The following is a 16,259-nucleotide window of genomic DNA, read 5'->3' on the forward strand; positions in this document are numbered from 1 at the left end:
TTCCCCTCGCCTGCTCTTCGTGGGATCACAAAATGCAGCCGATAAACACAACTTCAAACTGTTTTATTCAGACGAAGCATACAGCACTTCCTCATCACCACTGTCGCCCAGTTTATGTGTGAGACTCCAGACGGGAACTCAGATGAATAGAAACATTGCCTAAGCTGAACATTTTCAAGGTATGTAACTTTCACATCAGTATAAAACAGGAAATACCTGTTATCAAATCATACTTGCATAAAATAGGAACTTTGAATGAATCAATACAGAAAACATACATTTTTCTCATTCAAGGAAACTTCAGAGAATATGTAACAACTATGGGAATACAGGCAATTATATCAAAGACATGGAAAATACATGTTCACTTGTTGTTGTTTTTTTTCCATTTTAATCAGCAGTAGTTCAGAGCTTATTACCAGACAACACATCACATACTCCACCAGTATGCTACGAACTGAGCCCAAACTCTAACCCGCCACACTACAGTGTAAAATTCTCAGCCATTTCATTCAAATACTGTATTTGTAAGGACATCATTTTGTTTAAGCTGTTCCTTTGGTGAATTTCTTGTAATAAATTGAGAATAACCATATCAATTTTTGGCTGAAAGAGTTTGCAATTTTCCATATAATAGCAAAATTCATAACAAGGCAAAGTGGCCACTTCCAGCTTTAAATGAATCATACAACCAATGATGGAAATAACTTGTTTTAGCTATTGTGTTGAATTTTCCCCAAAAATGATGATGAATGTGCCAAGATATTAAGCTAATGTTAAAATGGGAAATTTCATTCATTTAGCACAAGAAACCAGTATGAAAATAAAAGCACTTTTTTTTTGCTTGTCATATATGTAACACTACTTATGTACAAATTATATCACGGAATTGAAAACAGGCAAAATTCATCATACCCAACGGAACATAAAAATATTGTGCTACAGTGGGTAAGGATCTGCATTTTGAAACAGAAGCTACTGGTTTGAATCCTTGGAGTGGACATGAAACTATTCCATCTTAGATATTACATTTCTGTGGTTTTGGTGCTGTATATTTTATTGTCACTTTTATTATTCATTGTAAGTGTTTCATACAGTAGAGCTAAACATTCTTCCTAATTTTGTCCCTTTCTTATCATATCTAGCTGTTAGTTCAAGCAGTAGAATTTTCACAAGCCTCTTAATTACTAAATCTATAACTGATTCTTAAAATTGGCAGCAAATTGGCAACAAATGGATGAATTTCGCTTATTACCTTCAATCCTTCCCCAATATAGAATATCTAAAGATGACTAGATGATAGTTTTCCCAGCAAATTTCCTCCAGCACTTGATAAGAAATACGTGAAATAAAACCCATAGACTAAGTCCTAATAAACCTCATTCCCGAAGTCTGTTTTTCAGGTTGCAGACTGACAACATCTTCATCATTCCACAATCACAGCAGCAAAAGCATCCAACTGCAATTATCTTGACATCGAATAACCAAGTCATGCCAACCAAAGCTCAATTCCTTCCATGAAATAATCAGCACTGAGTGTAGCTGTCATATCACAGACACCAATAAGCACAGGAAGCTTGGTGGCACTCATGTAATGCAAATAAGAAGTCTTCACTTATTCATGTGCTGACTCACACATTAGATGAGATTCGCTTGATCACTTCATTTCTACATTCTCTTCTTTCTTCCTTTTATTATCATGCATTCCATCCTCCTCATCCTCTTCCTCTTTTTATGTTTTATACACACACACACACACACACACACACATGCAAAAACACACACAAACATATACATGCACAAATATGTGGAAAACAATACAAAGAAAATATAAAGGGAATTCCACAAAAATTCATTTTTCATGAAAATTACACATTCCATCAACTTGATATTGACATTTGTTAAGGGTAGTAATTATTCCCCCTGCTTTCTATAAGTGGTTAGTCAAGTGCTCTTTCATTATGCTAGAAACGTGAAGGCGTGTTGAATATTCTTTATATTTTCTTTATAATTATTGTTCACTCATGATGTCATAAGCTCAAGTAGTCTCCTCATCCAGTAGTTCCAACACCAAAACTTTAAAAATTCATAAATTTAGCATCAATTGTTCCATTTTCCTCAAACTTTCACTGATGTGTTCTACTAATGTTGCTGCTTTCACTCAATCCACATTTCTTATTGGGTTTTGGTTTCCTTTAAGATGCTTAAAGTGGATAAAAGCTTTAAAAAAAGGAAGAAAAAAGTTACCTCAAAGCACTATTATATTCAAATATCTGTGTTGTTATTTTGTGTTCTTTTTCCAAAGTATACATAGGTCCTTGTAAAGTGACATTTATCACTATGAGCTCCATTGTGGAGACATTTATTAGCATAACAACAATAACAATCCTTAAGCTGTTAATAATGTTGTTTGATTTTTCTACTTAGTATTGCCTGGGGCAAATAATTTTTCAGTAGGGCCCCATTTATATTATTTTTTTCACAAACAACCACAACAATATCCTTGGGAAGTGATGTTATGAGTGTGGCAAACTTCTCATTAATTGTGCAAACAAGGTTGTTGCAATTGAAGTATGGTACTTCTGCATCCTTCACATAAGGCTTCCAATTGTAGCTTAAAATTGGTGTGCTACTAGCAAAAAAGGTGTTTGCTGTTGGCTTCTTTTGTGTGAGAAGACATGGCCTGCTGCCAGCCAATCAGCAAAATGTTTGTCTCATTTGATGCATATCAATAAAAAAATGAGTGAGACTCTCCCTCTCTCTCTCTCCTTTTCATCTCTCTCTCCGTCTGCATATTAATTTATTTATTGTCCATCTATCTATGATAGCTGTCTATCTCAGTCTTTCTATCTATCTATCAATCTACTTTCTGCATACCAACCTACCTGTCTAACTATCTATCCTTCTATTTCCAATATATTCATATATCCTAATCTGACTATCTATCTATCTTTCTTTCTACCTATCTACCATCTACATATCTACCAACCTACCTATAGATCTATCTACCTACCTAGATAGCAATATCTATTATCCACCTATCTATCTCAGTCAATCTATCTATCTATCTATCTTATCTATCTATCTATCTATCTTATCTATCTTTCTACCTATCTACCATCTACCTATCTACTGTACCAACCAACATATCTATCTATCTATCTACCTTTCTATCTATCTATCTATCAATCTATCTTTCTACCTATCTACCATCTACCTATCTACCAACCTACCTAGATGGATCTATCTACCTACCTAAATAGCAATATCTGTCTATTTATCAACCTATCTATCTCAATCAATCTATTTATCCATTATGTATCTATCCTTTTATCCATCACCTACCTATCTATCTACTTACCTACCTAATATCAACCTATCTATCTCTAATGACCTATCTATCTATTCATGTATCTATCTGTCTGTCTATTTCTAAGACTTAGCGATACCTAGGTGAACTTGAAAATGCAAGAGACATAATTCATGAAGAAAGCTGGACTGTTCCATACATGTCAAAGACTTATAAGTCAATGTTCCATGCATGCATAACTCTGCACTGTGAAATACACGCCGGCCCAATACAGTATAGTGCTGAATTGTTTGGAGGAAAACATTGAAGATTTCAAACAGACGAGAGCTGGTTGATGGACTTTAAATTGAACTGTAATCAGAACTCACCTGTTAGGCATCTACCTGGTTTCCTGTAAACATGGGAATGCAGTACTGGAGCAGACGATGCAAGATAGCAGATTGAAGGTGGAACATGTTTACACCTTGACTATAAAAGTGTGTCTTGGTCCAGCAAGCACATTTCTGAACCGCAAACACCCATGTGTACTTGTGCGTGATTTGGGGACCGCTGTGCACATCCAGGTGATAAACAGAAGCACTCTTCCGTGAACACCCACAGAGGAGTGGTACCTTCAAATCACTGACTGACACATACAGATGGGGCCTGCAAGTTGAGAATCCACCAGCATCCCCTGCCCTGCAATTTATGTAGCCGACTGGTGGGGCGCAGTGCGTAATTCACTCGAATTAATTCGACTGTGGGTCAAAAGTTTGATGCAAGATCAGGCATTACGGGCTCTAACGACGGCTGACAGGCCCGCTTCTCATCGTGGGATGGAAGCTGTCGCAGGGGACAGCTAAAATGAGTCGAGAAACTTGCCTCACAATTTCCACACGTTACCCTGTGGATATCAGACAATCGCTGACTTGCTCTTAAGTTCTATCTGACATGTTTCTGAATCTGAACTTTGTGTCTATGCCAAGAAGGCTTTCCATGGCTTGACAAGTAATTGTGAAATACTTCAGTAACTTCACTGCTGCTTTAAACATGCTACAATACCACGTAAGATAATGTCATACATCTCATTCCTTTCTAAGAACATCCATCCACCATACAGACACCATACTTCTTTTTTGATAGGAGAGGTCATTCTTCATAATTGAGCAGTTTTTTTGAAGGCTAACCCGTTGAGGATGAGCTGCTTTCGCTATAACATGCATTTCCAATACACACCTGCCCAAGTGTACTCGGGACTAATCTTTAACGGGTTAAACATAGAAACGAGACAAAGATATCGAACATTTAAAATTCATGTTTATAAAACACAAAAAAGCAGTTGTACATTAAAAACATATGATTTTACCAAATAAAATATATGAATATATGAGGTAAGAGCAAGTAGCTACAGATAGGACTGATTTATAATTAAGATTTAAAGTAATGGCAGGTGTAATGATTATAGTATGATGGTATTATCAGTATTAAGAGTAACAATTCTAATGACACTACCAATATACAATAATATGATAATGATGATGAAATTCATAATGTGTAAATACAGCATAATAATATCAATAATAACAGGTTTAATGATGGTATACTATGATGGGGTTTTTTTCAGAATTAATGATATGCAATGTTATGATGAATATGATGATGAAAGTCTAAATGTGTACAGATAATATAATAATGTTAATAATGTTGATATCAGCAAAAATGGTCTATCATAATGTGACGAGGATCAAGGCAGTCACAATAACAATAACTGGATTAGTAGCTTCAATGGTTGCACTGTTATCTCCAAATAAATGTCCAAAATTGTTACACAATTCAGGAAGTAACTGTGTACTGCATGCAACCAAATACTAACTCCCTCTAACATTTAATCCCACTCTATTCAACCAAGCAATACATTGTTACACTGAACATTAATTCTACTACAGTGAAAGACATCGAGTATCTGTTTCACCGATCAATGGCACACAGCTACATGAAAACTGGGAGTTACGACTTTGACATGTCCATCACCCTGACAACTTACCAAGGATATCTTTCTCCTCCGATAATTCTCCGTCCTCTACTTCATCATCATCTCCACCTTCAAACTCATTATCAAGGAAACCAAACTCATCTTTCTCAGTCCAGAATACTTCATGCTGGCCACTGCACTCACTTAGGGCATCTTTAAAGGGGTATTAGCGAGGGAAACATGCACAGAGAGAAAGAACAAAAATAAACATGAACAGAAAATAAAAGCAAATCGTGCTATTAAAGAGCCATGCAAAAAATTAATCCAACGAAACTTTGCTTTGGATTTGAAAAAAAATAAGAGAGACATATAAAAGAAAAACTATGCAAACAAAAAGCAAAGTGTAACAGGTGAAACAGGAAGTAAATAAAAAAAGCAAAGTAAGATAGACAGAATAGGAAATAAACATAACAAAATCATCGTACACGTGCAGGTAAATGCTGAATATCAAAGCGTGAGAGAGTTCCATTGCAAATCATTAAAAAAGGGAGAAATCACACATGCAGGAAGAGTGACTTTGAGAGAAACATAAATTACTTTATAAGTGGAAATTAAAAAAATCAAGACAGATGAGTCACCAGCCCAAAAGAAGCACCAAATATGCACCACAATTTCCCTTTCTTTCTTTTTTTAAAGTTTTGTTAAAGTTACACAGACGAGTCATAGTATGATATGCATTTTGTGCCGGGAGAGAAATCAGCTAATTTCAGTGCTGTTCTCTCTTTCTGCCAATATCTCTTCGCTTTATTTCTTGGAACATTTTTTTTTTTAACCAATGACCTCATGTTTGGATACATGCAGTTTTTAGCCATGCAATGAAGATAACATGACAAAAAGTTTGCCAAAGAAATATCTGATGCAAACGTAGTTAGGATGGAGAAATATACTGCAAAATTGCCAATCATTTACAGGGACACAACACTCGTACTCACCTGGGTAACATCACAAACAAAATTCTCATCATGTCATAAACAACACATCTCTCTCTCAATACACAATGCTACTGCTCAGTTATTTCATATCTCTTATGAGTTTCACGGCAGGTACTACTAATGCAGTGGAGTCTGTGCAAGTACTGTAAAAGTGGAAATTTTCACGGTGTTGAAATTTTCGCACATTTCGTGCAACCAGAAACTAGCGCGAAAATAAAAGCATGCGAATATTTTTGCTTGCCATATGTTCCTGTGTGTGATGTCTTGATTCCGCGGAATTAATAACGCGCAAAACTCTCCTGACCTGGCCAAGCGCGAAAAGTTAGTCGCGCGAAAATACCCACTTTTACAGCAGATACTTTTAAGGGGGCAGCACATGCTCAAATTTTAGTTAAGTTCCTGAAATACAAATTTTTGTTAAAGCAAAGATCTCCTCTAGTGACCGAATTCCTGATTTCATACATACCTGCAGCTGACATTTTGAGTCCTAGGCCACCCATCCAGAGAGAAATATCAGATCAAACTTTATTCCTGGCTTTCAAATTTGTTATAAAGAGCACACTATGTCCTGAGAATGCATGTACATACACACACTACCTATATATGGCCAGAAATGCTCACCACTAACATCCTACAAGACACACATCTGAAATGGTGGATGCTACACTTGACCTAACAAAACATTGCCCAAAACAGTCTGTCTAATAATACTAAAGAAGTATTCACAAATTGAGTCATCATTTTCTTTTCATTAGGATGTGTGCTACAGCAAAGGAAATGTCTCAGAAACCAATTACTGTGTTACTGACCTTATTCTTGGTTTTCGGGGTTGTGTTAAGTCAAATTTGATGAGAAATCGCCATATTTGAGAGCATTTGGTAAGAGATCTGTAAAACCTCAAACAGGATGAAGGTCCTCTCTTCTATGAATCTCTCTTGGCAGATGACTTGCATGACACCACCCTGCTCTCCTCTGCACTTTATAGTCTAGGAGGAGGAGGATGTAGCGATGTCCTTTCCATCACGCTAAACGTCTTATGCGGCGAGACTATCGTCTTTGTAAGTAATACGTCTAATGTGGCGAGACTTCGAACAGTGGAACAATCCACCGCCCATATCCACTCGTCTTGCTTTAGTTGTTATTTCTTATTATCGACTATGAATCAGTGAAAGTCTTTCGGACAAAAAACTGCTATCTATTCATAGTTGATAATAAGAATAAAATGACTAAAGCACAAGTAGATGCTTCCACTGTTCATAGTCTCATCGCATCAGATGTATCACTTAGCAAAGACAGTACTCTCTCTGCATCAGATGTTTAGCATAACAGCAAAGAAAATAGCTGCATCCTCTGCCTATTCTACTCTGCACTGTACTTGAGGGATACTAACCAAAAATCAACATGTGAGAAACAAAGCAAAGTTTTGTAGCAACCTCCTCAAAATGCAGCCACCGCAAGACCACACCATGGATGAGACACATGGACACACACTCCATGCACATAGGCATAACCTGCTTGTTCCCCATCATCGTGTTCAGCTTTTTCTACAATACTGAAGTTTCCAAAACAAACCTCGCTATGAAACGAAGAAACATCAGAATGAAGAAACATTACAAATGATCGACAGAATGTGACCTCAATTGATACCTTAACAATGGATGCTGTCTAGAGGAAACACGCAATGATGACGCCCACTTTGGCCAAGACGCCAACGAAGGAGAACCGTGAATACACACTCCACCTATTGGATCCCATTCTCCATGATGGCCGTACCCCGTTCTGAAAGAAGCGTTCCTCGCCACACCAAAATGCAATCCCTCTCAGAAAGAGAGAGTTGAGAGGCAATTAATCCAGCTTTACTGTCATTAAACAGTGACGACGTTTAGTGAGATGCAATAACTGACACAAGTCGTTCCCTTATCCGGCTCCATTGTTCCTATCCGAGTTTCGTTTGACTGGTTTTGATGGGTGATATCAATCACAAGACCAGAAAGTTTTCCAGTGCATGCTCTTCCTCGTTTGTCCAATGTCTATTTCATAGTACAAGAGATCACTAATATATCTCTCCCTCTTTCTTCTTTTCTCTCCCCTGATCTCTCCCACTCTTTCTCTATCGCCATATATTTTTATTTATAAACATACATCTCTCTTTTCCCCTCTCTCTTATCATAAATATATAACATATCTTCATATTTATCTATTAATCTCTTTAATGAGTGAGTTGCTGCATCAACAGCTTCACCTGTGTATATCTCCCACTGAGAAGATGGGTTGTTAACCCACTGTTTATGGGTATGAGCACAAAGTCTATATGAATTGCACAATCCTGTGAGGAATTGATTTAGTGCATGTAATGTTTTGCATGGTAAACATCCATCTTGTCCTTGTCAACGTGTTCAGTGCTTTCAGTGTTTGCCAGGGTACATAGTACATTTCAATAATCTGTTATCATTCTTCCCAAACTTGTTTTAGTTTCTACAATCACAACACAAATGATACTGATTTCCCTTCCCTGTTTATTGCATGTGATTCTCTGTTCATTCATTGGACATGGCAACATACAATCTATACTACAATACCTCTGTTCTGTGCATCCTTTTTTTTTTCTTTTTCCTTATTTCTTTGCATATCATGGTGATATTCTACAGATTTTCTTCACTCGTCCACTGTCTCTGACCATGTCTACTGCAAATATATCTTAGTATTCTACGATCTCTCTTTTTTGCTAAGTACTTTGTAATTAATAGGACACATTTCATTCTTCCCTGCTCATTTGTGGTGCATTATCACCTCACCTATATAAAGTCACAGATCATAAAAGGGGAAAAACTGCACAAAAAGCCAACGTTGGCGATATAACCTTTACAGCTTTCTAGCTTTTCATTCTTTTTTTTAATGTTTCACTGTAATGAAGTAGGGCAAATCATACATCACTTTAAAGCTTAGCATTCGACAAATTCATATCTGTATTCATATTCATATATCAAAGAATATATATATATATATATATATATATATATATATATATATATATATATATATATATATATTTCCCGGCATTCTTTGTCTTTTGTGATGATGATGCATCACATGTTCTCATTCTACTGATGTAGAAGAAAAACAGTATCAAACACTATTAGGTGTATAGATGGGTGTAATGTCTGGTGTCTACTTTCCCTTCACCCTCTTTCCTTCTTTCCCTCTCTCTGGGTAACTGCATATCTATCACTGAAATGATCGATCTTATGGTAGGCAGAGCAATTTAGCATGATTATCTTCATGCTCCCATCACTTCTCATCCCTACCCTCTCTCCCTCTCTCTTTTCTCTCTTCCACTCTCTCCTCTATTTCACTTTCACTTACCATAACTCATAATATATATCGTAAAAGTGCATCATTATAAAGACTAATTAATTTCTTTTCCTCTCTCTCTTTTCAAGGCCTTCTTACCTTGTTCTTTTTTTTTCTTTGGAAAGGTTTCGACAATGCAAAGAAACCAACCCACTTTCACATATGTTTCACAATCATTGTTCTTGCATTCTGCTTACCGGAGAGAATTTAATAGACAATACATGTATTTTAACTCGTTGAGGACGAGTCCCGAGTATTTTTGGGTAAGCGTCTATAGGAAATGCATGTTGTAGCAAAATCAAACCATCCTCAACGGGTTAAAGGCCTTCAGAAGAAAAGAAAAGAAATGACCATGAATATGTTTTTTCGCATCACTACAGAGTCTGGGCAGGTGTGTTCAGTAGCTGTTTATCTTTTCTGAATTTGAGCATTCAAATTTTCCTCATTGTTGATCTCTCTTTCAATCTCTTTTCTCTTATCTCTCTCATAAAAAGATATAGCAAGACAGACTGCAATCAAAAGCAAAATCGTCAGTTGCAAGATATCATTTTTTCCAGCGTCCCGCCAAACCTTTCCCCTTACCTCCTCTCTCCCCCAACACAAAGATGTATGTACACATTGTATAATCCAAAAAACTGAGGGGAGGGTAAAATATATGTTAACACCCCCCCCCCCCCCCCCCACATACTGAGAAATTTTCACTCATGATCTGGCGCGTACCTATTGACATCATCATTTATATGCAACATGCGGAATTAAAAATCATTATGTTGGTATAGTTTTTACAGTATCAAATGACATTCAATATTAAACTCTGCTTTACCTGAAGTTTCTCAAGGAGCAAAATTAGTAAAATAAACAAACAAATGGCAAGTTAGAAAAGCACTTTGCAAAATCGCACTCTCACTGAGACAACGATGTCACAATCACCTTACAAATTTCCCGCTCACCTATACACAAATCTTTACTACACTTCCTTTTATTTTTGTTAGATGAAATAAATTAGTCCAAACTGTATGATTCCATTATTTCAATCAAGATTGCAAACTTGCAGTATCTTGGCCATGGTGAATGTTCAGCACAGGAGGAAGTTGTCTTTGCAAAGTTATCAGCCAAACCACGTTGCTGTTGTTGTTTGTATTTAGATGAACAAACCGATGCGAGAGTTGTGAGACAGTGACATCATCACCTCATTCAATTTACTTCTAAATGTAGCTGCTTCCAATCTTTCTGTTTCGTGTAAATGCACACAACCTTTGATTTCTATTAACTCGCTTCTCTTGTGGCCAATTCTAATCAAAACTTCAACATTCTTTACCATTTGCAGATGAAACAAAAACCCAGCTTTAGTGCCATAAGAATATGAGTTAGTGATAGAAACAACTAAAGTAACAATGTCAATCACTATAATCAATGTTAAGTATTGCTAAATATACAAAATGTGAACAATAGTTACAATAAAATTGTTTCAAGAATAAACCATCTAGAGTTAAGGTCTATTGAGAAAAATAGTGCTATCTCCTTATATTTCAGGCTTTACTGTGAAATTCTTATATGGCAGGACGTTTTGTGATACAACTGACCTACACATATGCATCAAATGTGATAACTCAAACATTTTTTAAGTCACTGCTCCCACTGGTGAACAGTACCTTTAAATGTTGTATTTTGGTCTTCTTGATGATTAGCTTGTCTATGGAGTGGAGCTTCTCTTGAAGTCTATGATTACTGGATACCTGAACATTGGGCAGGTTTTGCTTGTGGCTTTTACGTATCCCATGAATACATCAGAGCGATAACCCTCTAAACTTTAAACACCATCACTGTCGCAAAGTTTCGCCAAAATGATTCTTTTTTTTAATGATCTGTACTACAACAGAACAATGATCCTTTCCTTTCCCCTCACCAGGCCCTTCTCCATTAGTCCTTTTTCTCCCTTCCTTCTATCGCAATAATTCTCTTCTCAGACGAAGTAAGTGATGACACCTTATTAATGCTAACGCTACTAAAACTTATTAGCACAAGGTGATGAGAATTACCTTCTATACAACCCAATCTTTGACCTCATCTCCCCCCCCCCCCCCCATCAACTTTACGAGGAAAAGAATCCTATATGATAGCAGGCTTAGATCACAGGCCACTGTCATTGTGTTTGATTGACAGTGCAGAGGCTTCAACAATGCAATGCCAGTGAAGTTGTAAAAAAATAGAAGATAAAAAAAACAGAAGAAAAAAAAAACAGAAAAAGAAACGCTCGCAAATGCCCTCATGGCATGAACTTGGCACTGCCGGAGGAGACCTGAGGCTCCGTCAAATACCCGTCCGGGAACAAATTGACGACTGATTCGATAATAGGGAGACCAAACGGGGCTGCCACCTGCTACCCGCCTAATCAAAGCCCATTAATCACTTCCTGAACAGAGGAGACGGTTTAAAAAAAAAAAAAGAGAAAAAAGTTGCTCTCTTTTACCAGCGTTCAAGGTGTGCATTTATGCACGGACAATATCCCACTTGCATGTTTCCTACACAGCAGACAGGGTACTTGAGGTTTGGTCTTCTTTTCTTCTTTTTTTCCAGTATTATTAAGGGCACTGCAGGGATCCTGTCTAGAATTCAAATGCTCCTTCTTGGTTCTTCCGTGGCTACATTAGGACATGGAATGTGACTAATAAAAACCACAGTTCAACAGCTTCTGTTGTTTTTAGTCTGGAGAGTTGGTGACATAATAATCCATCTTTACAAAATGTCTCAAGAACATGGATGGATATGACATTTATCAGTAAAATTCCTGTTGTAATATGAATATATTTATAAATAATCTTGGCAGTATTCCATAACAATCCGATGCCATAATTGGTCATTTCTTATCTAACTACCAAATCATGGTACATCTTTGCCCCTTTTTGCATTAAAGTTGGTGCATATTTGCCCCCTTTTTTGTAAAGTTCTGCAAAGGACTTCACAAGGGTTTACACAGACAGAGATGAATGAAGCACACTGAGTTGAGGAAATATAACCCTGCAAGACAGCATACACAGAGACCATCAAATTAATCAAATCTTCTTCAACCCAAGGTATCAGGAGTTTTGATGCGGATGATAATTTTATGGTAAAAAAAAGAACTACACCATTAGCATGCAGAAGGAAACATAAAAAAACAAGGAAAACGATGGAAGCACTCAAGTAGACAAAAAATTAATAATAAATCAGACTCAGTTTCTGAGTACGTACCTGGCGGAGTAGCCATGATTGTTTTCTAATTAAACATCAACGGTATTGTATGTGTATGTGTGTGGTAATTCTAGTATCAAAGTACAGTACAGTAGAGAACAGGGCAGTACTTATACAAATACGAGACCTCATCATGGTTACAAGTCACACATCCTTATCCAACAGTCTCCGTGATAACAGATCCACCCCCAGCGGTGAGTAACAACACCACAGACTAGAGAGGGCGCTATGCACTTTCATGCATACTGAATCATTGGAATTCCTCTTCTTGTAATGGTTGGAGCCCAAGGACCATGATGAACACATGCACACTGCTGGTTGGCATGTCATCAAATACACTTCACCCTCTATATTGAAGCATATAATTGTATCAGTTCTCTTCTAGCAGTTTTTTCATATTACATATTTTTGTAGCGCTCATGTGCTTCTGTTTCAATGATTTAGATGAAATAACCATTTTCTTAGATTTTACCTGATTATGGTCTCCTTTGAATGCAAAGACAGATAAATTCCATTTTTAAAGTTTTTTAAGTAAAGCTCATCATCCAATGAGGGAAAAAAGGTATTTTCAATAATATTGTACTTGTTACATAACAAGAAATAGGTTTCTGTAAACGTCAATATTTTCGCGCGATTAATTTTTCACGCTGAGCGGCTCGAAAACATATTCGCGGGTTCTTAAATTCGCGCAGCGATGCCAGCGTATGAAAGCGACGTAGCGAGCGGCGCGAGTGTGAGTACAAGCGCTAAACTACGTAGTACACTGTACACATATTTTACTCGTTACATGTACTGTAGTACTAGTACTGTAGTCGCGGAGATGTAGCACACCAATCGGCCATGGGCTCGGTGCGTGCGGTGCCTGCTATACGCGTAAACATGTCTGTACTACGTAGTAGTATCATCGACGAAGCGCACGCAATTCAGGCCGTTCAAAATGTGCATAGAAAATTGCGAAGATATATTCGCGCGTTTTTGAATTCGCGCTAGCCGAACGTAGCGCGAAATCCGCGAAAATTAATGTACCGCGAAAATTTCCACGTTTACAGTACTGTAAACATCGATATTTTCGCACTGAGTGGATAAAAACATATTCGCTGGTTCTTGAATTTACAGTGTGCAATTGCTAAAACCATTAAAAATGTGCAGATAAAATTGGGAAGATATTTTTGCCAGTTAAATTCGCGCTACCCAAAAGTAGCGCAAAATATGAGAAAATCAATGTACAATGAAAATTTTGGCATTTAAAAGTATTGATACTTTGAGATATCATTAAAATCATCATACATGTTTCAATTTTTTTTTTTTTTTCAGGAGATTCAATTTCAAATTCAATTTCAAGTTGATGAAAATGGATATATCCATTTTTGCATTTGAATTCTTCATAACATTTTCTCCTCACTTTCTGTTTTTCCTCCCTCTCTTTCTGTCTCTCTAGATATGTTTTGCATTTGCCACCCCTTAGTAATGGCACAGCCTATGAATGTCTGCTTATAGGGATGGTATAGTACTGGTTAAGATGAGGATTCAGCTTTTAACGTTTTGTGAGATATTTAAAAACCACTCTATGAAATGTTAAAGAGCATACAATTCCTAGGGGAACTGAAAGTTTATTTGATGAAAATCGGTTTTGAAAATGACTGAGATATACAAAAATAAGGTAAATCAAAGCAATCCTAATAAAAGTTGTGGCCGGTCACATTTTATTAGGATCACTTTGATTGGCTATCTCAGCCATTTCAAGACCAATTTTCATGTTTTAAATTTTGAATTCCTCTAACAATTACATGTTCTTTCATACTGTATACGCTGTTATTTCCGCGTACAGATATTTTCATGAATGACGAGGTCATAGACATTTTCGCGAGATGTTCTTTTCACGAATCGACGCCAAGGCTTACGGTGAAGCTCTATTAACAAAGCACATGGAGACAATTTGGCGTGTTGTTAAATTCGCGATCCAACTGTGATTCGCGAAATTCACAAAAATTAAACCCTCTTATACAGTATTTCATACGAAAGAGGTTTCTCATTATCTCACAAACACACACACACACACACACATACACACACACACACACACACACACACACACACAGAGTTGGACCTGCAGCACCATCTTAACCAAAACTGTACCACCCCTTTAATGACATTTACAGATGCATGATTCTTTATATTGTAGCTGACAAGCAAATGATTATACCACAACCCAGCCAACCAAGAGAACTATCAGCCAATGACTTGCACAAGACCAAAATGGATGATGCCACACACTACTACACACATGCAAAAACAAAAATCTTCTCCCAAAATGTGCAGCACATTTCATGCTCAGTTACATGCTGTCAATATTAAGAGATCAGTAAAAGAGACAATGCAACCGTTGTCATGTTTGCACAAATAGAATCACATCATGAAAGAGAACAGCAGGTGTCTGCAGTGATCAATGACGAATCCACCCATCCTGCACAAGCTACTATTTCTTAATTCTCTTTTTTTTTTTCACTACTAACTGCAAATAAAGTAGAATTTCCTCTGACTCTGTTAGAATATATTTTTGCTTGCACAGTGACTATTTCATATTTTATCAGTTAGATTGTTCTTCTCTGAGTGTCCATCCCTACCTTCAGAGCTATCGTCGTCATCGTCATCATCATCGTCTTCGTCGTCATCATCTCCCTCGTCCATTTTCTCCATGCTATTCCCGTTGCTCAAGGCACCACCACTGTTTGTCCTGCCACTGCCACCGAGCTTGTCCGCGGCCAGCGGGGCCCCGGTCTCCTTGCGGGCCCGGGACTTGAGCCCCTTGCCCTCCGACAGCTGGCGGAACTTCTCCATGAGGGGCGACTTGTTGGGGCTGGTCTTGCACGTGGGGGCGCCATCCAGCAAGGTACAGCGATCCTCCCACTTTTCAGCACTGTCCTTGCTGATAGCTGCACAGAGAAATTTGGAGAAAGATGAAAAAAAAAAATTAAAGAATACAAATCTCATACTTTCTATGGAGTTGATTAATAATGAAGATGATGAACAACATTTACATAATACCATTTACCTATGTGTATAAGCGAGTTGGCTCAGTCGGTAGCACGTCTGCCTCCGATCCAAGCGACCCGGGTTCGAACCCGAGTCTGGACTGAGCAATGTTGTGTGTAATCATACCATCCCCTCTAGCAAGAGGCAAAACACTCTGTCCCTCGGATAGGACATAAAATGGAGGCCCCGTGTGTGAGAGAGTCACAACTCATGTATGTAAAAGACCCTGCTTCATTCATTCATCGCGAAGAACAGGGTGTTTAACCCAGTGAAGTGGTCCCGCCTCACATCCAACTGGAACACATGGAAGACCAGATAGTGCCAGAGACTCCAACTTTCCCGTTTTCGACGGGAGATCTCCCGCCGAAAACCCATTTTTGCAAAATCTCCC

At 37.6% G+C, this 16,259-nt stretch overlaps 1 protein-coding gene across 1 annotated transcript in view; it reads right to left on the reverse strand.

Annotated features, from left to right (window-relative positions):
- The window catches only part of LOC139715630 (FYVE, RhoGEF and PH domain-containing protein 2-like), a gene marked incomplete at its 5' end in the record, with an annotated part of 100,608 nt that extends 84,840 nt beyond the window's left edge, over positions 1-15,768 (reverse strand). The window contains one exon of the mRNA XM_071627186.1: positions 15,460-15,768. Coding sequence (XP_071483287.1) covers positions 15,460-15,768 — 309 coding nt within the window. The remainder of the gene's footprint in view (positions 1-15,459) is intronic.
- Positions 15,769-16,259: the final 491 nt, after the last annotated feature.

The sequence above is a fragment of the Diadema antillarum genome, unplaced genomic scaffold (genome assembly GCF_040938485.1).
Source record: "Diadema antillarum isolate AM-2024a unplaced genomic scaffold, OU_Dant_1.0 scf00000052, whole genome shotgun sequence".
NCBI classification, from domain to species: domain Eukaryota; kingdom Metazoa; phylum Echinodermata; class Echinoidea; order Diadematoida; family Diadematidae; genus Diadema; species Diadema antillarum.